This window comes from Podarcis vaucheri (genome assembly GCF_965113315.1).
Source record: "Podarcis vaucheri genome assembly, chromosome: 15".
Lineage (NCBI taxonomy): Eukaryota > Metazoa > Chordata > Lepidosauria > Squamata > Lacertidae > Podarcis > Podarcis vaucheri.
The window spans coordinates 36,002,227-36,025,222 of NC_138753.1; the positions used below are offsets into that span (position 1 = coordinate 36,002,227).

At 45.2% G+C, this 22,996-nt stretch overlaps 2 protein-coding genes across 2 annotated transcripts in view; both read right to left on the reverse strand.

The window, feature by feature from the left end:
• Positions 1-9,433, reverse strand: part of NUDCD3 (NudC domain containing 3) — a 52,481-nt gene extending 43,048 nt beyond the window's left edge. The window contains exons 1-2 of the mRNA XM_082200630.1: positions 9,047-9,433; positions 4,653-4,969 (exon numbers count right to left, since the gene is read on the reverse strand). Of these exons, the coding sequence (XP_082056756.1) occupies positions 4,653-4,969; positions 9,047-9,244 (515 nt within the window). The 5' untranslated portion in view covers positions 9,245-9,433. The remainder of the gene's footprint in view (positions 1-4,652; positions 4,970-9,046) is intronic.
• Positions 9,434-12,795: 3,362 nt separating this feature from the next.
• LOC309519514 (melanin-concentrating hormone receptor 1-like) lies at positions 12,796-22,494 on the reverse strand. The gene is made up of 5 exons (XM_082200589.1): positions 21,977-22,494; positions 20,416-20,501; positions 19,196-19,988; positions 17,741-18,283; positions 12,796-13,287 (listed from the first exon to the last, which is right to left on the reverse strand). Exons 3-5 carry the CDS (start codon positions 19,654-19,656, stop codon positions 13,068-13,070), a joined length of 1,224 nt encoding a protein of 407 aa, XP_082056715.1. The 5' UTR covers positions 19,657-19,988; positions 20,416-20,501; positions 21,977-22,494; the 3' UTR covers positions 12,796-13,067.
• Between the last annotated feature and the right edge of the window lie 502 nt (positions 22,495-22,996).

Consider the following 22,996-nt stretch of genomic DNA (forward strand, 5'->3'; position numbering starts at 1 on the left):
CATTAGGTAGACGCTTGAAAATACTCTGGCGTGAACCTCCACTATAAACTTATGATAAAGAGGTAGAAGGGAGTCCTTCTGAAGCAGAAGTATCTCTCACTGCAAAGCCCAACAATGACAAACTTAATCTATTTGCTTTGTTCTTCATATCAATGGCCTGCAATGTCATAAAGTCCTTCCAGTAGCACCTTAGAGACCAACTAAGTTTGTTACTGTTGTTATAGTTGGTCTCTAAGGTGGTACTGGAAGGAATTCTTTTATTTTGTTTTGACTATGGCAGACCAACACGGCTACCTACCTGTAGCTACTGCAATGTCATGTCGCTGAACTACGCATTCCAGCAATAATGCCTAGTGCCTTTACCAAACCTGTGGTATACTGAAATAGGCATGTGTGCTAGAAGTTGGTGCCTTTTAAAGATATCCTGCCCATCTTACTTTTACGTTTCTAAGTTTATAGCTCCAATTCTGGGTCACAGAAAGCTTCCAGGCAAGCAACACTTTTGAAAGGGAACAAACAGATCTCACAAGTGTGTTGATTCTGCCGTTCCAGCGTAACCCAGTTTTGCTTAATATAGCAGCTCCTACTATTTTCTCCTACCATGGAGAGGACAGCCAGTTCTCTACTTGTCTACTTGCAAGCCATCCCTTGTGGTTCAACTTACAAAGGCCACCATCGCTCCTGGTTCTACTTCAGAAACCTCAACCGCTTATGCTGTGCCAAACTTCTCTGAAAAGAGCTTATACTTGCTTCTCATCCCTCATTTCCAATAACTTCACGAGACGCAACTCTTCTAATACTAGGCCTTAAGAGAGATGTAACTTAGACCCCAGTTCCATAAATGGGGTGAAGAAAAGACTAATTTATGCAGCTAAATACACCGTGGATCCTCTTGCTCAGACAATTATCACCCAGTAGTTTGTATTGTTGTGCTTTTGATTTTTTAAAAACTTCTCCCCCCCCCCAATGCCATGGAAGTGCCAATTTCAGTTTAAGAGCCTTCCACTCAGGCCACTCCACACCAAGTCAAATTACTAAGAAAGCTGTCTGACTTCCAAAGCGTCTGCTGTGCCAACAGAAAAATAAGGCAACCAAGAGAGTTCAGCCTTCTACCTAAAAACAAAGGCGCAAATGAGAATCAGGAGTCAAACAATGTAAACAGAACTCAGGAGGCTGACTGATCTGTGGCACATGTGACACTATTTTAAATACTGTGAGGCAAATGTATGCAGAGTAAAATCTAAAAGAGGGCCAAGTGAGAAGGCAGCACTCAAAATAAAAAAGGAGCTGAGCTCAGACATCGAGAACGATGGAGAGAGCTGCTTGTCAAAGCAGATGGAAATGTCTGGGCACAAAGAGTGTTGCAATTCACAGCCTCACACTACCCAGATGGCAATAAAACAGGCACTCTTTATTCTGATCTTTCTGAAGTTGGAGACATGAAGATCAGATGGCAACATGTCCTACATAGGATCGTTTAGAGATGGAAGCCAAGCCAATATAGGCTTTGGCAAGAGCATCAGAAAAATGATATCCCATCTCCTTCCATTAAGCATTTGTTGCAATACTACTCAAAGTTGTGATGTGCTGCATCTAAATGTAAGACCAGAAGGGAGGAGGAGGAAAGACTACATTGTATGTGTCTTGTGATAATGAGAGGCCTCTATATAGCTGCCAGGTTATGATTACTTTGTTGGCATATTGCATGAGAAAAATATACTTTGAGATTAGATTTTTGTTTCATCCTTGCCATCTTCCAGGAGGAAGAACACGGGTGAACACAAAAGGTTTTAAATTTTAGATTCTACTTGTACCAAGTCTATCTAGATCAGTATTGTCTAGACTGACTGACAGATTTTCAGCATTTCAGACAGAAGTCTCTTCCATTCCTATCTCGAGATGCCAGGGATCGAACATGGGATCTTTTGCATCCAAAACATGTGATCTATGGTTTTCTCCCAGTCAAGTGGGAGACACACACATTTACCACCACTTCTGTGCTTCTAAGTTCTAGAAAAACCTACAAACCCACCCTCTTTCGAAAAAGACAAGGACGTTTCGGGAGATCAGAATGACCATCCTGCACTGGGGCTGTGCACATTTGTGTAAGGTGTTAACAAAGGTCCAAACGCTTTTAGCCAGCTGCTCTTGTACTCTACCTGTATATTTGATTTGGCCTGGAAAGACATTCATCACAAGTACTGAAAGTGGCAGTAATTAAGGCATTTCAACTAACAAACTAATTCAGTTTTCACTGAATGCATATTTTATCGTGCTGGAACCTGATTTGTACAGAAAGGGCTAGAAAGTACATGGGGATTGTTTTGGTTAAATGTTAGAAAAATGAGAGAAATTTGGGCATTCAGCCTTCAGCCCAGGAGCTACCACCACTCGTACACATATAAATAGTAGAATCATAGAATTGTAGAGTTCTATACCAGGGTCATCTAGGCCAACTCCCTGCAATGTAGGAATAAATGATGCACCTACACATATTACTGCTCCCTCAAACACATTATTACTTATTATTTCATAGCTGTCAATGTTTTCCTTTTTTTTAAAGGGAAATTCCCTTATTCTGAATAGGATTCCTCGAAATGGGAAAGTTTACAGCTATGTATTATTTTCTTTCTACCATCTAAACATATCCTACATTTAAAGAAAACACCATATTCCTGAAACTACAAGAGAAAATATACTGACTTTTTGTACTAAATAAGAAGCAGAGATATAAGCACACCTCATCTACATACCAGATGAAGACTAATAATGTTAATCTTATTCACAGTTTGCAAGATGGTATATTAGAGACATGTTTCAACTTCTGGGTGATGAGACTTGGGGAAATTATGTTGTCTTCATGTAAAGAGAGTTGGAAATACTATTGCAGAATTTCAATTTCCATCCATTTGTTGCTAGAAATGAACATCATAGCATCTTGCTTAGCCAGGCTCTCAGCAGCAAATTTTGTCTGGAGGGAAACCTCAGAGACCTCACGTAACTCTTCAATATGCTTTGGAGTCTATGTTATCCATTTAGTGGATCCCAACACCACCCAGTGGCAAGCTTATACCAACTACAGCAGTTCTGCAAGAAAAGTTGGGTGCAATATCTCTGCACACAATTCTTGAACTTTTCAGCAGCAAACACCTGCATATTAGCTAAACAAGATGAATACATTATTGACCAAAAGCTGTACGTTTAGGGAATCTTCGGTTATTAGTCTACTGATTCATTAATATAACAAGAAGAGCAAGAAAATGCAAATATCAAGCACATAATAGACAGCAGGTTCCCCAATACTTTCAAATTAGGCAAGGTTTCTCCCTAAAGCCACCACAGGCCAGTATACGTCTTGTGGTGATATAACTAGTTTGGCAAGTGTACATCAAAAAAATTCCATAGAGTATTCTCACCAAGATTTACATACTGTGTGGCAGCCTCTCGTTTAAGCCTAGTCTACACATACAAGAGAACAGGCCACACCACTTTCAACTCCCAGTGAAAAATCTTTTAGATGTTTACTCATACAGAAAAAAACCTGCCTTGATAAAAGAAATCTAATACATCAAGGAAGGAGAGTCCAGCACAGCCCTTTGTAAGCATTGCTGGTTTTCTACCTATACAGTAGTGAGTTTGTTGTGGGAGAGCATTCAAAAGCACGACTCTTGCACCTACATTCAGAAGTGAGAAAGGGCCATAGGTCAATAGTAGAGAACATGCTTTCCTTGCAGATGGTCTCAAGATCAGTCTTGGCTTCTCCATTTTATTAAAGTACCAGGTAATGGGAAAGAACTCCACCTGAGGCACTGAAGAACTTCTGCAACTCAGGAGTGGAGCAATGCCATCTATTCCACCACCTCTGCCATTTACCATCGCATTCTGTTGCATAGACAATGTTCCTGTTTCTTCCAAGCAAGAGGCTGCCAGATCCATGGCTGATGCCACCATGCGAGAAACAGCCACATGAAGGCTTAACTGTTAGCACATTTCTGTATATATCCAAAAGGCTGCTGCATAGATTCATCCATTGAAATAGCACCGAGGCCCCTTGCTCACAGATAAACATGTTCCCCTAGTGGCCCTCTTGAGAAAATAGAACCTGTTCCAAGCCTACAGGCTAAGCCATATTATACCATATTTTTCACTCTATAAGACACACTTTTTCCCTCCTAAAAAGTAAGGGGAAATGTGTGTGCGTCTTATGGAGCGAATGCAGGCTGCGCGGCTAAGCCATGCAAAGCCTCCTCAGGGCAGTGCTCCCTCTTGCTGTTCTAGCTTCTGGGATAGCCCCTCAGTCCCTTCCCCCACCTCCCGGAAAAGCCCCCAAGAGCCGCACTCCCTTTAAAGAGCAACACAGAGCGTGTGTGCGGCTCTTGCGGGCTTTTACCCGAGGAGGGAGAAGGGCAGCCCGTCAATGACTCCGTGCGGCTTGTGAAAGGGAGCGCTGAGCAGAGCCTGGGATGCATACAGGTTCTGCTCAGCGCTCCCTTTAAATAATTTTTTTTTTTCTTGCATTCCCCCTCTAAAAACTAGGTGTGTCTTGTGGTCAGTTGCGTCTTATGGAGCAAAAAATACGGTAGATACATTGTCAGTTCATTTCTCTGCAGCAAAATGTTCGACGAGGTCAAAGCACCATAGCGGTCACTCACCTGGGCAGCTCTGCTGGCTGACTTTCTAAGGGGGCAGCAACAGCCTCCGGTGGCGCCACGGCTGCATTGGCGGCTTGTGCATCTGCTTTCTCCTCCACTGCCACAGGCTCCTGTGACTCTGTAGCCTTTCCACCCTCCGATACAGAGTCATCACCCACTGCTGCACTGATCTCAATCTCCTCAGCTACAGCTGGCACCACCTTCACTCTTTCTCCTGCAGCTGCCATGTCCTCCTCTCTTTTCTTCACTTTTTCCTGAAGTTCTTGCTGTCTTCTGTCATCATCCTGGCGGGCCAGGTGTTCAAAGTTTTTGAAAGCCTGAAAGTGATACAGCAAACAAAGCAACAGCCCAACCATTAACCTACAGATAACAATAAGAGGACGGATGGAAAGGGTGGTTTGTTTTTTTTCAGAGGAGTGACAGAACTGCTCCTTGAAACAGACTGCTTCGTGGATGACCTACAGAAACAAAGCCATTTATATTTCTAACAAAACAAGTGCTGAAGCTTTGGAAGGACAATCAGCCCACAGTATTAATTATCATTGAAGAATGGGAAATTATGCAGAAAGAAGAACTATACTAAACATAAACTTCTAGTGAGATGCTGTAGGGCAGTGGTGGGGGACTGGACACAGTCAGCAGGCCAGATAATCATCATCATCATCAATTTTTATTTATACCCCGCCCTCTCTACCCAGGGCCAGGCTCAGGGCGGCTAACACCAAATATGAATTACAATAAAACATAATAGAAAAAGAAAAAAGCCTCACCCTTCATTGGCACTCACCTGGCAACACAGTGATGGCAGGTGACCTTTCTTTGAGCCCACACTTTTCTTTGGAATACCCAACAACCTTGTCAAGCACTCTGTAAGGGACCTGAAAGCCTTGCTGAGGGCCTTGCAAAGCACTATATTGTGAAAAGCCTTAAAATATTGACCAACCAGATATTTGTCAGGTCTTCTGAAGCCCCTTGCAAAGCTCTCCACAAGACCCAACAGATGATACTTGGGTCTTGCAGAACCCTTTGCAGGTTCATCAACAGTGCCTGGAAAGCCCCTTTTGCTTGCTACCTACCCCACACCTTACCTCAGGCATAGGGGAGGTGGGCATAGCTTGGCCAAAATGGCCTTGCAGACCAAATAAGAAGGCCTGGTGGGGACCAATTAGGCTCGTGGACCCTGCTGTAGGGTTTCCACAAAAACTCAAGGCCATAGATAAAAAATACAAGTAGTATCTTTAAAATGCCACAACAGCATTTGTTGTGTGTGTTCGGTATAACAGACCTGTTTAGCTATCCCTACAAAATTAAAACGTAATGACACGTACCTGCAACACCTTTTCTCATAGCCTTGTATGCAACCACCTGCCTGGTCACTATAGACAACAAGGAGTTACCTGAGTCCACTTAAGTGAGCAGGTTACAGGTAAAAGAACATAGCATTCTGTCCCTCCTCTAGTAGCCCATCTCATTTCTAAGCTGGGCAAAGTCCTTCATAGAGAAGATAAAATGCAGATTTTAAGAGAGTAACAAGGGCCGTCTAAACTGCCACAGGGATGAGGGTGAGGCAGAATAAATATGCAGCACTCCACTTGTAGCAGGCGCCTCTTCCTCTCTAATTGCCATATGTTAACTCTCAGCCCCATCCGAACAACACATTGAACAAAAACATCTCCACCCTTCTCATAGCCACACGCACACAGGGTCAGTTATTTCACAAACACACTTGGATCTAAGTGTTTAATCTAGTCATGCTTCTGATGCCCAGTTTTTATAAAGCAGCTGACAAAAATAATTCAATAGCCATTCTAGAACAGTCAACTGTTCCAAGAATAGACTGGAGAGGTCAGGCTGAAGTGGATATCAATCTGAAGGCCAGACTTCTGTCTGAGACAGCATTAACAAATGAAATTTAAAAAAGATACATGGGTAAGATGTGGGCAAAACCATAGTCCAGTATCAAACTGCAACCTGTAGTGTGCAGTAAAAAAGCCAAAGCCTGCTGCATTTTCATCAGATTTTATACAAGAAAACCTGGGAATCTAGGAAGCAGAACAAGCCTGAAAAACAGCTACATGACAGCAGTAATGGGATCTAAGGAAGGGTCAATGCAGGAAAAACAGCTAATTAATGCTTCTGTCCCACTACTTGCCATTGGGATCTTCTCCCTCTCTTTTAAAAGTAAAGGGGTGTGTGGGTGGGTGTAACAAGAGTGAGAGAGACATGAAATTAAGAAAGCACCTTTTCAATTTAGAATTGGGTACAAAAGAAAACTTTATCTAATCATACTCCTACAAGGAAGTAAAAGAAGCCCTAACACAGCTTTTATTTCTAGTTATCAAAAATAAAGCTCTTCTGGTAAGAAATTTTAAAAAATTCAGAATTAACTTTTCTCTAGTTTGGTTACAGAACTCTTTAGAGCTCTAATGCTAAAAAGATAAGCAGTTCTAGAAATCAAAGGTGATTTTCAATGTTAGTCATACCTGAAAACAGACCCAATGAAGTCAACGGGCTTAAATAATTTATTGGTACATTAACTTTAAATAATAATTCGCTCAAATGCATTGTCATTACCTTAACTAAGATATATTCAAATTTAATAATGGATCCTTTTTTAAAAACGGTCTCTTATTTCACAGAAAAAGGTTGGACTTTTGCCACAGACGCCTCTTAATTCCAGTCATGTATACAAAGCCATTGTATATCCACCATCCGATAAACCACAAAGGAGAGGGATTCTTAATTATATTTTGGAATCACTAAGATCTTGCAAGAGAATGTTGGGTCTCATTGTTTCACTGATTTAGCCCCTTAAGAATGTGGGATATCCTATATTTAAACCAATATACACTGTGAGAAGGGAGAAGAGCACCCATACGCCTCAAAAAAAAAGTACAGCTGGTGCAAACTACAATTATTTTTAGTCTTATTTATGTTTATGGAGATGACAGAGAAAGTCACTTTACATTTCTGGCACATTATAAATTTAATTAATTAAGGCTGCAACCTTATACCCACTTATATGGGAGTAGGCATGTAAAAGGTTGCACTTAACTCTACACTTAAGACAGCGGATAAAGAGCAAGAATTTTGCATTCAGGGAACCAAGCACCCAACTGCCAAAGGTGGGTGAGCAAGGTGAGCTAAAAGAGGATTAAAAAAACCACAATCTAATTCTTATCAATCTAATAAAGATTGGGATTGGAATGTGAATGGACTGGAGTGACAATGCCATCATAGGGCAATGTGTCAGAAAGGAAATTAATTCTGTTTTGCTTTATGTAAGCCATCATGGGAATTGCTCCAGGTGAAGAGGGAAAATAGAACTGAAACAGGCATATATCTGCCACCTAAGGATTATACTTTATTCATGAAAGTGGGTTCTAGCCCAAAATAACATAGCAGCGTAATTCTGAGTTGTGTCTGTGGCACCTTAGAAACTGTTTGTTGAGTTTGCTGTGACAAACTGACGCAGCTACTCCTGCGGAATGCGGTGTAGTTGTTAATATTGGGCTAGGACTGGGAAGGCTCCAGGTTCGAAACCCAACTCAGGCATGAAGCTCACTTTGAGTCAGTCTCTCTTCTCTCTCTCCCTCTCTCTCTCACACACACACACCCTTCTCTTACGCTGTGCCTAATGTACCCCCACTGGGATGCTGCGATTATTAAAATGAGGGTGGAAAAAGATAACCCTAAATTCATTGAAGCCAGGGGGGAAACATCTCACAGTGCAACAAATATTTGTATAAACAACAGATTGACTACTGCAGAGCTTTAAAAAATGGTCTGATTTGTTATTCTTTATTACGCCTCATACTCACTTGTCTCCAAGCGACTTTGGACGCATTTTGTTGTTGTTTCGAAAGGCAAACCTACCTTGTAACTGTTCAAGAAACACCATATAATTCCTTACCCATATATGGACAGAAAACAATCCGCTCCCATAGAACCCACCACAAGAAACTCCATAGCATACGGCTTCGTGGACTAAAGCTTCCCTTCCACCTACAAAAGCCACGGAAATAAACAACTATCTGACTTTTAGAAGACATAAAACTGATCGAAAGGGAAATTTTTAATGTTTGGTGTTTTATCATGTTTTTAGTATTCTGTTGGGAGCCACCCAGAGAGGATGGGGAAACCCAGCCAGATGGGCGGGGTATAAATATATTATTATTATTATTCCAGAATAAATCTTTATGGAGTCTTCAGAGATGCCCAGCAGGCACTGTGCTGCTTTTTTTTTTGTTTGTTTGTTTTGCTGACAGAGAGAGTTAAACCTCCCGGAAATGGCTACCTAAATAAGGACGCGTATGAAACAAAAACAAATAACTCTTCATTTTGAGCGAGGGGCAAGGGAGATGGGCGAGGAGCCCCCAGCCTCTCGGACTCACCCGGAGCGCCATGCACTTGGCCACCCCCGGAGGGAAGCCGAGCCGGTCGGCCGGCTGCACCAGGAGCCGGTAGAAGTCGGTCTTTCGGTACAAGAAGCCGAAGAGGATGTTCAGGAAGTCCTGGACGTTCCCCACATGCTGCAAGATGCCCAGCAGCGCCTGGTCGTACATGTCCGTCATAGCGGCCGCCCGCTCCATGGAAGACACCCGAGGCCGGAGGAGAGGCCTAGTCGAAAGGCGCCGGGGGACACGGCGAGGCCGGCCGAGCGAGCGGGCGAGCGGGCGACCAGCCTCCCACTCCAAGCAAGGAGCGCCCAGGAACTCCGACTGCAGAGTCCGCCGCTGTCACGGCAACCCTCACTCGGTGGGGCAACCCGGTGACGTGATGGCAGCGGGCACTTCCGGTCCGGCGCGGAAATGGGTCCGTCCCCGAACAGCTTCCCGGCGCGGCGGAGCCGCAAGGTTCCGCTTGGGCGTTTAAAACGGGCGAGCGTCTTCGACGAGGAATTTACTACATCCCTCCGCGTGGTGGAAGCAACTTTATTGGGCTCTGCCCATTTACCTGGGAGTAAGCCCCGTTGGGTGGCTTGCTTCTGAGCAGACGTGTGAGGTTGAATTATTGTTGTTTCTTTTAAAAAAATATTTTTTTTATTATTGTTTTGACAAAGTATTAATCATAAATAATAAAAAGTGCACCCCACCCCCGAGATCATTGCATTGTAACTATCCCGCCTCCCAAAATTTCATCCCCTCTTGCGGTGGTTTGACCCGCTTTCCTTTTTAACAGTAGAAATTATGCAAACACGTTCCAGATTTCAAAATAATTTCTCCTGCATATTCCCCATTTGCCTGGGAGTAAGCCCCGCTGGGTGGCTTGCTTCTGAGCAGACGTGTCAGGTTGCATTATTGTTGTTTATTTTTTAAAAAAATGTTTATTTTTATTTTGACAAAGTAATAAGAATAAATAAATAAGAATAAAAACGTGCACCCCATCCCCGAGACAATTGCATTGTAACTATCCAACCTCCAAAAATTTCAACACCTCTTGCGATAGTTTGACCCCTTTCCATTTTAACAGTACAAATTCTACAAACACCTTCCTTATCGCCTCAAAATCATTTCTCCTGCATATTCCCCATCTTACCTTAATAGCACATTGATTTATCATTAAAAGCTATATCCCACACCTCTTTATACCATTCTTCCATTTTCTATTCACCTTGCCCCTTCCACTTCCTAGCTATAATAACTGGTGCAGCTGTCAATAAATTTGTAAGCCATTCCTTCCTAGACTGTTTATCTTCCACCCCATCATAAATTGGTATAATGCTACCTCTAGACTTTTGATCAGCTTTAACTCAGTGACTTCTGTTATCTCCTTAATCACCTTTCGCAAAAAAAAATTGTACATATTTACACCCCCACCACATGTGAACATAAGTCCCAGTTTCCTGTTTGTAACGTTATCATCATCATCATTATCAGTGATGGCTTGCATTCAAACCATTTCCAGCACAGTTTGGAATACATGACTGTTCTTTCCCCCTGAGGTGGTATAATAGACCTGTAACAGTTTTTTTAATACCCCCACACTTTTTCTTTTTTAATCACCTGCAAATAGAAAACTTGCATATTCTAACTGCCTTCTAGCAGACATTTACCTGTTGTGCTAATTTCCTCTTTGCAAGGAGTGGGTCCCCCCCCCTTTTATGGGAGCATTAAAAAACGACATCATCCACCTGTAGGCTGAAGTGTTAGAGCCCATACTACCTTCTTAGCATTCTGCTATCATCAAAATTATCACATTAACCCTACTGTGTGGAAATCCCTTGCAGACAACTGTAGTGCCTGGAGACAAAGATGCTTTTCCCAACACAAAAGCAGGACCAGCACTCTTCCTGCATACTGCCTCTGATAGAGAAGGTACAACATTACCATTGGAGCTAGTACCCTTATCGTCCATGAAGTTGTCTAATCCTCGTTTGAAGCCATCCAAGTTGGTGGACATTACTACTTCTTCTGAGACTGAAATCCACAGTGTAATTATGTGCTCTGTAAGGAATTACTTTCTTTCCTTTGTCCTGTATCTTCAGAGTGGATATGTATACGATTACAGTCATACCTCCGGTTAGATGTGCTTCAGGTTGAGAGTTTTCAAGTTATGCTCCGCGGCAACCCTGATGTAACGGAGCATGTTACTTCCGGGTTTCACCGCTCACATATGCACAGACGCTCAAAATGACGTCATGCACATGCGCAGAAGCGGCAAAATGCGACCCGTGCATGCGCAGACGCGCTGTCACGTCTTACATTTTACTCAGGATGTGAATGGGGTCCAGAACAGATCCTGTTCACATCCAGAGGTACCACTGTACTGTCTAAAGCAGCGACAAGCTGCAGCTCTGATTTTAACGAACATCAGACCTAGGGGAGGATTTTTATCTCTTTGTCCCTGGATTACTTTTTCAATCTACCCCCCAACACCTCCCCGCAAGCTGCTACTAACCCTGTAATGGGAAAGATAGTTGTGTGTATTCCTTACCAAAGGAGACTGAGGCTGGATCTACACTTTTAACGCTGTTAAAAAACAACCCAACACTTTAAGAAAAATATTCCTCCCAATGCAATTTCCCATCAGCGACAGATCACTGCTCTACAGCGTCCTCTGGTGTCACATTTTCATAATGTATTCTTAACGTTGTAAGTCACCATTGTAGATTTGTCCTAACAGAAGCTAAGGGGAGGGATTTAGATGGAGAAAAGATTAGGACACCTCTGCAGGCTTACAGTTTAAAAGACATGACACACAAGGGAAAAGGAATGGGGAGAGAGGAGGGGGAAAGCATCCCCAGGCACTAGTTGTTAATGTGTCACTGGAATGTAAGATGCAGGGTATCTTTGGGTTGTATCCAACTGAGTTTTACTCAGAGTAGATCTATTGCAATTAATCAGCCTAAGTTAGTAATGGCCATTAATTGCAAAAGGTCTGCTCTGTGTATGGATTGAATAAAGCCCCTTATCTGTTTACCATTTTGTTTGCAAATTGCGAACCTTTTTGCAAACCTAGCACCAGTGAATGAGAAAGCATTTCAGATAGCACGCCCTCATTTCATACTCTGACCACGCGAGAACTACTAAGGTAACAGAAGGAATTGTGATAGGAGAAACTTGATTTTAGGATCAGGTTGGTTGAGCATGGCCAACTAACAGGTAAGATTGATAAATAAGCACTTTTAAGTGCTCTGGTCTAATGTGTCCATCGTATAGAAGTTCCATCAACTTGATAGATTTCTCTTTTGTTCAAGGGAACACCCTGGCAAGAGCAGTCAATAGATTAAAGGTAAAGGTAAAGGTACCCCTGCCCGAACGGGCCAGTCTTGACAGACTCTGGGGTTTGTGCGCCCATCTCACATCTATTGGCCGGGGGCCAGCGCTGTCCAGAGACACTTCCGGGTCACGTGGCCAGCGTGACAACGCTGCTCTGGCGAGCCAGAGCCGCACACGGAACGCCGTTTACCTTCCCGCTGGTAAGCGGTACCTATTTATCTACTTGCCCCCGGGGGTGCTTTCGAACTGCTAGGTTGGCAGGCGCTGGGACCGAGCAGCGGGAGCGCACCCCGCCGCGGGGATTCGAACCGCCGACCTTTCGATCGGCAAGCCCTAGGTGCTGAGGCTTTAGCCCACAGCGCCACCCGCGTCCCTGTAGTCAATAGATTAGAGGACGGATATTACGACAAATGATATTTACAGGACGATTAATTTGTTCTTGTAGACTGAAACAGAACAGGCGCATTGACTTCCAGACAAAGTGAATTATTGTTCACTAATTCGTTCAATGTCCCTTGTCTTATTAGTCGTCACTAACAGTTTTTCCGCTTGCTGCCATGGTCTTACAACAGCCCTCCAGAACCAGGAGTCTTCCAGTCTGTATCTCTCCCTCATCACCACCTTAATCCTCTTCCAGAACTTCAGGGTGTGCCAATGTTTCAAGCTGAGATCTAAACCAAATCAAAGCGGGTCCTCAAAACCCACTAGGTTCCTCATGTCCATTGACAACTACACTGAATCTGGTGGTCTCAGTTACAGAGCACAAAGGCATCTCTATTGCAAATGGAGGGTAGGCGATGCATGGAGACGCAGCATGGCTTGCTTCTGGACTGTACATCGTAGCCGTCATTTCTGGTATAGATAAGGAATGGCTTTCTCGTATTGCCCTCCACTTGGTAAACAATCTGCAATACCTGTAAAGAAAAAGAGATAATCTCTCAAGCATTATCTATTTAATAAGTGATGTGCATAAAGCAATCCTGTGTGTTTTGACTCAGGAGAACGTTCTGCTGTGTTCAATGGACCTTCTGCCCAGGTCACTCTCCACAGCAGGAGTGTGGAACATTTTCCAACCTGAGGGCCACATTCCCTGCTGGGCAATTTTCCAAGGGCCACAGGCAGAGTCAAGAATGGGCAGAGCAACAAAATGGCTGCAATGCCTCAAGGACTGCCCCATTCCATATGAACCTACCTGGACCCTGAGATCATACTCTGAGGCTCGTCTTTGTGTGCCTCCTCTCCACAAGAGGTCCGGAGGGTGGCAACACAAGAACGGGCCTTCTCTGCAGTGGCTCCCCATTTGTGGAATGCTGTCCTCAGGAAGGTTTGGCTGGCATCTTCATTATACACCTTCAGGTGCCAGGCAAAAACATTCCTCTTCAGCCCGGCCTTTAGCTGACTGACATCTGATGAGCTTTGGAATGTGTTGTGGTAGGGGGAATTATTGGTTTGTTTCTGTTCTTATTTTTATGATGCGTTTTGGGGTTTTTTAATTGTAATTTTATGCCATGAACTAACTTGAGATCTACAGGTATAGACTTCCGGATTGGTGCCTCCGGCAATGGCGGATTTCCTCTGATCGGGAGGAATCTGCTCCGTGGAAATTTGGGTCTGGCCGCCACAGCGAAGGCGGAGACCCGTAAAAATCACAGGTGGGAGAAGCCTGTGAACGTGGGATTCGGCGGGCACCTTTTGCACCTCCCCTACTTGTGGGGAAACCCGGTTTTGGGGATCCGGAGTGACGTGGGGTGAGCGGCGCGGTGCTTCGAATTGTCTGCTTCTTCCACGGAGCGAAGCCGCATAGCTGTTGCCGGAGAGCATTGACTTTTTCCTGTGGACAATTTGACTCCAAAGTAATTACCCGTGAGTAGAGCTGAAACGGGAGAATCGGATTTTAAACATCTAATTTGGCATCGAAACGGGGAGGTTCAAAACAGGAAGTCCACCTTCCCTATTTGTAAACAGACTGAGGCAAGGAGGCTGTAGGCTGAAGTCTTGGAAAGCCTTTTGTAAAAGACAAAATTTTCATCGGTAAAGAGCATAAAACCCCCCCTTGGAGGCAGGAGAGGAGGGGGGGAGTTGTGGACTGAGTGTGCCTGCGGGAGAGAGTGAGGGGAGTTAAGATGCCGCCGCTCTGACCCTGGAAACGGGCTGCCAGTAGGACTGACGTTTTGGAATGTCCATTGACAGCACTTAGAACGTTCCTTGGCAGATAGCAAAGTAAGAGAAATACATTGTTTCTATTGTCTCCGGCTGCTTCTAAAAAGGAGTAAAAAATAACTGAAAACTGAAACTAACTTTGGATTGTATGAGTTGCGTTTAAAGGGGACATTGTTGACTATTATAAATAGAAACTGTTTCCCCCTAGTGGAAGTCTCTGAAATTGGTTACTTTATAAGAGCTGGGCTAGGGGGATTTCCAGCTGCAAGGTAAGAATTGTGAGACTCTGGGATTGACCTTGAATCTTTCAAGTGTTATGGCAGATGGAAAGGAAAAAACAGGTGAAATGTCAACAGAAGAGGCCTTAGTGGTCGTATTAGTGAAAATAAACGATTCGCTGGAACAGCTTCACAGGAAAACAGACAATTTGGGACAAGAGGTGAACACCAACACAGAAACCATCCAGAGATTGATACAGGAATTTACCTTGATACGGCAAACTGCGGATGAAGTCAGGGAGAAAACCCCTGCTGCTGAATGTAAAACAATACAACTGGAGTGTGAGAGAGCCACATCCATTCAAAGGCAACTCGATGAACATAAGTTGACATCTGATATGATGGAACTTAAAGAAACCCTACCTGAATTGGGAAAGGAAAGTTTGACAGAGCTTCAGGAGGAGACAGGACTAACATCGGTTGAGAAAGAGAGGCTTTTGGGGGTCAGTATGACCACCAAAAATGTGAATTTATTTAAGGGTAACTGTGAAGGACGTTGGGTTGAAGAGAAGGGGGATTGGGAAATATGAACAAATCTGAAGCTGCTATTGTTGGGCCGAGCTGTTGTGGTGGGGATGAGGGTTGCTGTGTTGCCGGGGATGTTGCTTTTGTTCCAAACAGTGCAAGTTTTGGATGGGATGGATTGTCTCAGGAGGTGGCAGAGGGATGTTTCTGGATTTGTTTGGCAGGGCAGGAAGCCTCGAATAAAATTTAAGATATTGACAGATGCCAAAGAAGGAGGTGGACCTGCCCTGTCAGACCCCTAAACTTTGTTGTGAACCATCTGCTTTTTGCTGGCTGAGAGAATGGTTGTCTCTTGGAAGCACTGAAGTGTTGGATAATGGCAGATGAAGTTGATGGACTAGATGGAATTGGCGGGAAAGACTGGCAAGATCCGAGACCAGGGAGAAGAGTCGGTGGAAGAAGACTGGGAAAAGTTTAAAGATTATTTATAGAAATATTGTAAAATTAATGAATGTTAGAAGAATGTTGGAATGAAGTTATATGGCTTCAGTAGAAATGTTATAAGGAATTAAATATAAATAGATTAATAGAGTATTAAAGGAAAATGTTAAAATGTGTTAAGATAATTATAGGATAGAAAACAGGGGAAGATGGAAAGGAATTGCTGAAATAATTAATAGAAGTGGAATACAAAAAGGGAGGTGTGAGGAGGCCGTGGAAATATGTGAAAGAAAGCTAAGATATTGGAAGTTTTTTCTTTTTTGATGTGTTTTTAAATTGTTTTGTTTTGTTTTATTAATTTTTATGTAGTGTTTTTGTATTGTAATGTTCTGTTTTTTCTTTGTTGTTTTTTTTGTAAGTGTTTAAATTGTTGTAAAATGAATAAATATTATTATTTTAAAAAAGAGATGTACAGGGATAGGGCGGTATACAAATTATTATTATTATTACTATGACGATGGTGATGATGATCTCTTACCTTGAGCTCATTTCCATTCATACACCCCCCTCTTTATCCTCCTTCCCCACAAGCCAAGAAGCAGTGTCAGAGTTCAAGGATACATTCCAGCCCGGGCAAAAGCACTCCAGGGGAGTGCAAAGCAGGACTGGGGAGGGATGTGCCAAGTGGAGAGGTGGAGTGGCCTGTAGGGAGTCCTGAGGGCTGCACTGAGATTCCCCCTCCCTGCTTCACCCTTAAAATAAAGCTTGCAGCATCCTTCTGTTAGAAGAATTTTAAGGTCTCAAATATATATTCATTAATGCACACGTCTCTAAATATATAAACTATGTGTCTGAAATAGTACAGTGGTGCCTTGCAAGATGAAAAGAATCCGTTCCGCGAGTCTCTTCGTCTTGCGGTTTTTTCGTCTTGCAAAGCAAGCCCATTAGCGTCTTAGCAGATTGGCGCTATTAGCGGCTTAGCGGATCAGCTGTTAAGCGGCTTAGCTGATAAGCAGCTTAGTGGCTTAGCGGATCAGCTGTTAAGCGGCTTAGCGGATCAGCTGATAAGCGGCTTAGCGGATCAGCTGATAAGCGGCTTAGCGGATCAGCTGATAAGCGGCTTAGCGGATCAGCTGATAAGCGGCTTAGCGGATCAGCTGATAAACGGCTTGGCAGATCAGCTGTTAAGCGGCTTAGCGGATCAGCTGATAAGCGGCTTAGCGGCTTGGGGGAAGGGGGGGAGGAAAAAACCCCGCAGGAACTCGCAAGACATTTTCGTCTTGCGAAGCAAGCCCATAGGAAATTCGTTTTGCGAAGCACCTCCAAAACGGAAAACCCTTTCGTCTAGCGGGTTTTCCGTCTTGCGAGGCATTCGTCTTGCAGGGCACCACTGTACAGGAGTGCAATCCTGAAGCCATTTTGACTCACCCAGGGACCCCTCAAATACTCCCTGCTGGAAGGGAGGCAAATGGGGAAAGCCTCCCCGTTGTCTTTTCTCTTACAAATCCTGACTTAAAGGTGTATTTGTGTATGAATAGGGTGAGCCTGTGACCTGGATTCAGGAACTAAAGTATTAGCCATCACAAAAGAATTGCCATGCTGCCCAGGTAATGCAATCAGCGACCCTTATCAGGTATCCTGGCATACAAGATTTCTGCTGTAGACCACCTCCTATGATGTATGTATGACGATTTTGGGGTGATCTTTGGCTTAGGGGGTTGGGCAATGTCAAAAGTCCTTAAAGGTTCCTGCACACTTCTGTTCAGAGTCTCTCTCTCCTTGGAAGGAGGGAAGGAAATGCTTTTGCAACAGAAAAATAAATATCTGCCTTGCTTTCTACTGGATCCTGCCGCCAACCATTCTTCTCTGACCGATCATTTACTTAGGGTACTCGGAGACCCATGGGGAGTTGGGCAGCAAAAGCTAAACCCCTATATTTACATCACTTCTCACAACAGGAAGTCACCCTCTACTGAATTAGCCCTTTCCCTCCACCACCTCCCCTCCTGTTCCTCGTCCCCACCTGGACTGGGCCATCCTCTCGCGGAAGAACTCGGTGCAGAAAATGACAAGGATGGGACTGACACAGCTGTGGGCGTAGCTGAGGCAAATAGTAGCCTGGTACAGGTAGAAAAAGGTGGCAGAGGGTGTGGCATTGAGGTTGACCAACTGCAGCACGTGGTACGGAGTCCAGCAGACAAAAAAGGCAGCCATGATTGTGAGGGCCATGCGGGTCACCTTCCGGCTGCGGGCAGATGGCTTCCTATGCACCCGGCGCATGGCACGGAAGAGGTGCTGCAGAGTCAATGAATACAGTACAGTGATCACCACCAAGGGGAGCAGGAAAGCCAGCAATGACTGGTACAGGGTATACCAATATACACTGTGGGGACCTGGTAAGTCAAGGAGGCAGATCTCAGTCTTGTTGTCCCAGTGCACCCGGGCATAGAGCATCGCAGGCGTGGCCAGAATCAAGCTCCCAGCCCACACACCAGCGTTGATCAGAGTTGTGCACCGCAGGGTCCGTTTCTGGCCGATGGTGGACGAGTACACAACTGCCACGTACCTGGAAAGAGAAATGAACTGGCGTCAGGGATACAGGAGACAGAGGGCGGCACATTCCACAAAGGAGACGAGGCGTATGTCCAAATATCCACAATAAACGTGCACACTGACCATGGTAACTCATTGTTGGTGATTATTGCAGGAGGGATGCGCTGTGTAAAATGATTGCCATTTGCAACGGAAGAATCAGATGGGAAATAGAGCAGCTGTCCTTTTTTCTGCAAATTTAACAGAAGGGAAGACAAACCTTCCCAGCTGACATTAAGACTATCGAAGCTAACTTAAACCTATAGCTTAATACGCACAAATAAATGAGATTGACAGTAATAAGCCATGTGTTCAAATGCAGAAAGGGCAGCGAGGACTTCACACTACTGGGTAGAGGGTGGTAAGTGTTTTCTCCCTGCAGGATCCATCTGTTAGCCTCTACACCACAGGGATATAATTTAAGAGGGCAAGAACATCCGCAAATATCAAGGATTTCTCCAAATGACAGTTAATACGAGCAATAATTTATTCCGCTTTACTGCCTGTGCCATAACTTTCCCATAAATCAGGCCTAAACAGCTGGTTGCCCAGTGTCAGTGAATGACTTTCCAGGATTTTAGGCAAACATATTTACCATCTCCTACTGTAGTCTTTGCCAACCTGGTGCTTTCCAGATGTTTTGGACCACAACTCCCATCAGCCCCAGCCAACAACTATGCTGGCTGGGGTTGATGGGAGCTGTAGTCCAAAATATCTGGAAAGCACTAGATTGTTGAAGTCCAATCCTTCTCACTGGAAATGCCAGGAACTGAACCTGGGATTTTCAGCTTGCAAAGCAAGCACTCTGCCACAGACCTATGGTCCTTCTGAGTTGCTTCTGAATTAGCATACCATGTTCATCCCGCTCTTCTACCTTGGCTCCTACCTGTCTACACACAGCAGAGTGACAATGCCCACGCTACTGAACTGGTTGTTGAGGTCGATGGTGGTCGCAGCCCAACAAAGAAAGTCTCCAAAAACCCAGCCTTGCTCCTGCAGAAGTTGGTGGATGACAAATGGCATACCAAGCAAGAAGAGTAAGTCAGCTACTGCCAGGTTCAAAATGTAGATGTCGGACACCACCTTCTGCTTGCAGCCCAGAATGACCGAAATCACCATCCCATTGGCCAGAACACCGGAAGCACAAATAAGGGCATAAATGGCGGGCAGCACAAAGCGGACAGCTGGCCCCGGGAAGCTGCTGCCAGCACCCAGCGTGTGCTCACCACAGCCTGGTTCTAGCTCACAATCCCTTTGAGAGTGGTTTAGTATCCATGGATTAAGAAGACCAGGAGATATGTTGAGGCCAGGAGAGAGGTCGCGGACTCTGTCCAGCAAAAGTGCCATGATGGGCCCTGGGCAAGGGATGGAGCTGTCCTGGTGAGCCAAGGAAAATCCAACATGGCCATTCAAAGGAGCAGAAGGCCTCTGTGCCGGAGATGAACGCCAACTCTGTGTCTCAAAGCCCAAACTGAAACAATGCCAATTGCCTCCTTCCTCAGTAGAAGCTCTATGGTTTGATGCTGGTGTGTACAGGGATAAACCTTGAAAGACTGTTGTTCATCTTTTGGCAGGAGACTCAGCAGCTTGGCTCCATTGTACATGGTTCTTCTTGTCTTGTCTCGGGTGCCATCTAGAGCACTCTAAAGAGGAAATGTTCCAGCTGCCTCTTGGACATCCTGGAAGACAAATGAAGGACTTAGGAACATAGAAAGTTGCCATATACCAATGATTCATTTACACTGATGGGCAGCAGCTCTCCAGAGTTTCAGCTGGAATATTCCCATCCCTTCCTGGAGAAGTCAGGGACTGAACAGGGCTGATGCTCTACCACCAAGCTATGTGTGTCCTTCCCACTTACATTAAAAGAACAGCCAGCTACCAAAGTCAACAGCCATAAACTGTCCATTCATTAGAGGTAATGAAAAGCACGTAACATGGGGAAATCCAGCCATACGGGCGTGGTATAAATAATAAATTGTTGGTTGTTTTGGTGGTGGTAGTGATGGTAGTGGTGGTAGGATATATTACCACATGATTCCACAGATTCAGCTAACAAAATTTTATGGTTCCTTAGTACAATCAAGAATGGAAAATCTGTCTTACCCTCCAGATGTCAGTGAACCACAGGTCCTATAATCCATGAACATTTTCCATTTTGGCTGGGGCTGATGGGAGCTGGACTTCAACATCTGGAACATAAGAAGAACCCTGTTGTATCAGGCTAAAGGCCCATTTAATCCAGCATTCTGTCTTCCCAGTGGCCAACCAGTTGCCAATGGGAAGCTCAGAAGCAGGGCCTGAGCATAACAGTATTCTCCCCGCTTGCAAATCTCAACAACAGGCATTCAGAGGTATACTGACTTCAACAGTGGAGTTAAGGCATAAACATAATAGCCAGTAGCCACTGCTGGCTTTTGTCACCAGACTCGGCTCTAGATAAAGGAGTGTTCCATGCAGCCCAATATCCAAACAGTGAGAGACTTCAAGGGTGCCAGCAGTTACCTTGTGTTAAGTTTCCCTTGGAATGAAAGTCACAGGAGACTGTGGTGTCTTTTTGATATATGGTTTTATTTACACACACACACAATGTGAGCATAAGATGGAAGGGCTCAGAGCATCAGCTCTCGCTGCCCCACTAGGTTTTCAGGAATCCGCCACCAAAAACCATAGCTTTGGTTTCAGCACAGAGTGCAAGGCCAGCCCCTGTGTCTTTCCCGCTCTAGGTGAGATTACACAACACAGGCCCCTGGTCTATTGATCACCAACCCCTAGGATGACCTGGTATCCAACCACGTTGGTGGGGAAGGCTTATCCCCTCCTTCTAAAAAAGCATCACTCACTAGTTACGTATTTCTATGACAACACATCTATTCTTGACCAACTATTTAGACATGTAAATAGGATTCTTAAGAGGCTGCTGGCTAGGACCATTAGCTTAACAAACAGACTGGTTTGTCCATTCAGTGGTTGCTTCTACTATGGGCTCCTGTCTTACAGGTATAACCACAGGTCTGGGGACCCAAATACATCATTCACACACACACACACAATCCTGTAACTGGAGATTTCCTGCCTGGTTTTGTGCCCGGGGCTCAGTGGGCAGAAGAGTGTCTCCCCTTGGTTAGGTTACAACTAATACAGGGTTAGGGGGGCCTCCTTCAACCTCAAATTCACATTACCCCAACCCCAAAAAGTCTTGACAGTGGGGGAAATCACCTGCACGTTCTTGGAACTGGATGTGACCAGTTGTGATGACTGACCCTGACTCCACCGCTGCTCCCACTTCGGCTGCTGGTCCTGCGGTTAAAAGGCCACTCCTTCCATGTCCTCCGCCTGGTGGGTTTGGATACATCACACAAACCCCGGGGAGTCTCTCTCATGCACCTCAAAAGATGCTACCTCAGTTTCCAGCAGGGGTGCCAACTTGAATAAAATATTTGGGAGGGGGGCAGGTAAGCATCACCCACCCATAATCAATCACATGACACGGTGCATGCACATCATTCGAATGGCAATGCCCATCAACTTTGGGGTGGGGGGCTGGACCCCTCAAATATTTTATGGGGGGTCCAAGATCCCCCTCGGCCCCAGCCGTTGGCTCCTATGGTCCCCAGTAGCACAAAAGACAATTGGAATGAATTATTCGTGTTACTGAAGCACTCACACGTTCATCTTCATGGGATGGAGGAGGGGAGAGGCATAAACGCTCACACCCCACTAAAGAAAAAACCGAGGCGCAGGTGTCCCGATGCGGGGAGGGGGCGCGGCGGCCGGCTGCCCGTTTACAGCTCTACCTCCCTCCGCTCCCGAATCTTGCCTAAGCGGTGTCACTCCGCTTTCCTTTCGAGCGAGATGGTTCCAGTCCAGCTTGTCTCGGGAGCAGAGGGACATGGTGAAGAAGTAACCCCACGCGCCCCCCTCCCCTGTGCCTCGTGCGTTTACCCTTCCGTCAAGATCTCCACGTGTACCTCCTCCTGCTGCTGCTGCTGCTGCTGCAGATGCGTGTTCGTGTGGATGCGCGCGGCGCGCCTCTCTCCGAAGCCGGCTCTCTCCCTGGCGCGCGCAGTCGCCGCCCATCAGTGGATCCTCTCGCTCGCGCCTTTCTCTGCGTTCCGCAACAGTTTGCAGGAGAAGATACGAGCGGAGGAAGGACCGTGTGGGTTTCTGTTTCACCCAGCGTCAGAGACGTCCGGCATTTCTACCCGCCCCTCGCTCTCCAATGCCTATTCCCCTCCCTTAAAAAAAAAAAAAAACGGAGGGGGGAAGAAAGAAAAAGCAGACATGGATTCGCATTGGGCTGAAACTTCTCTCTTCTGATCTGAAGCTCTGCATATATGGAGGGATGATGGTGTGAGGTGAAAGCACTCTGCACATGCTCAGGGCATGCACTTTTCCAAACAAATGCCAATGACTTTTCCAGCCAGCTTTTACTCCAAGGAGCACAGCTCAGGGCCAGGATACATGCCGGCCACTTTGCCTGTCCACCATATTGCCCCCTATCAGTCCGTCCCCTTCCCCTTTAACTAGGGTCTTGGTCTGCCACCAAGAAAATCCTTAATAAAAAACAACAAAACATCCAGGAGCCTAGCTGGGAGGGCAGTGAATGGCAGCCAGCATAGCTGGGCTGGTGAGGACTCCTTCCCTTGGCCAGGGCCCAGGCTAGCTGACTGCAGGTGCCAGGATG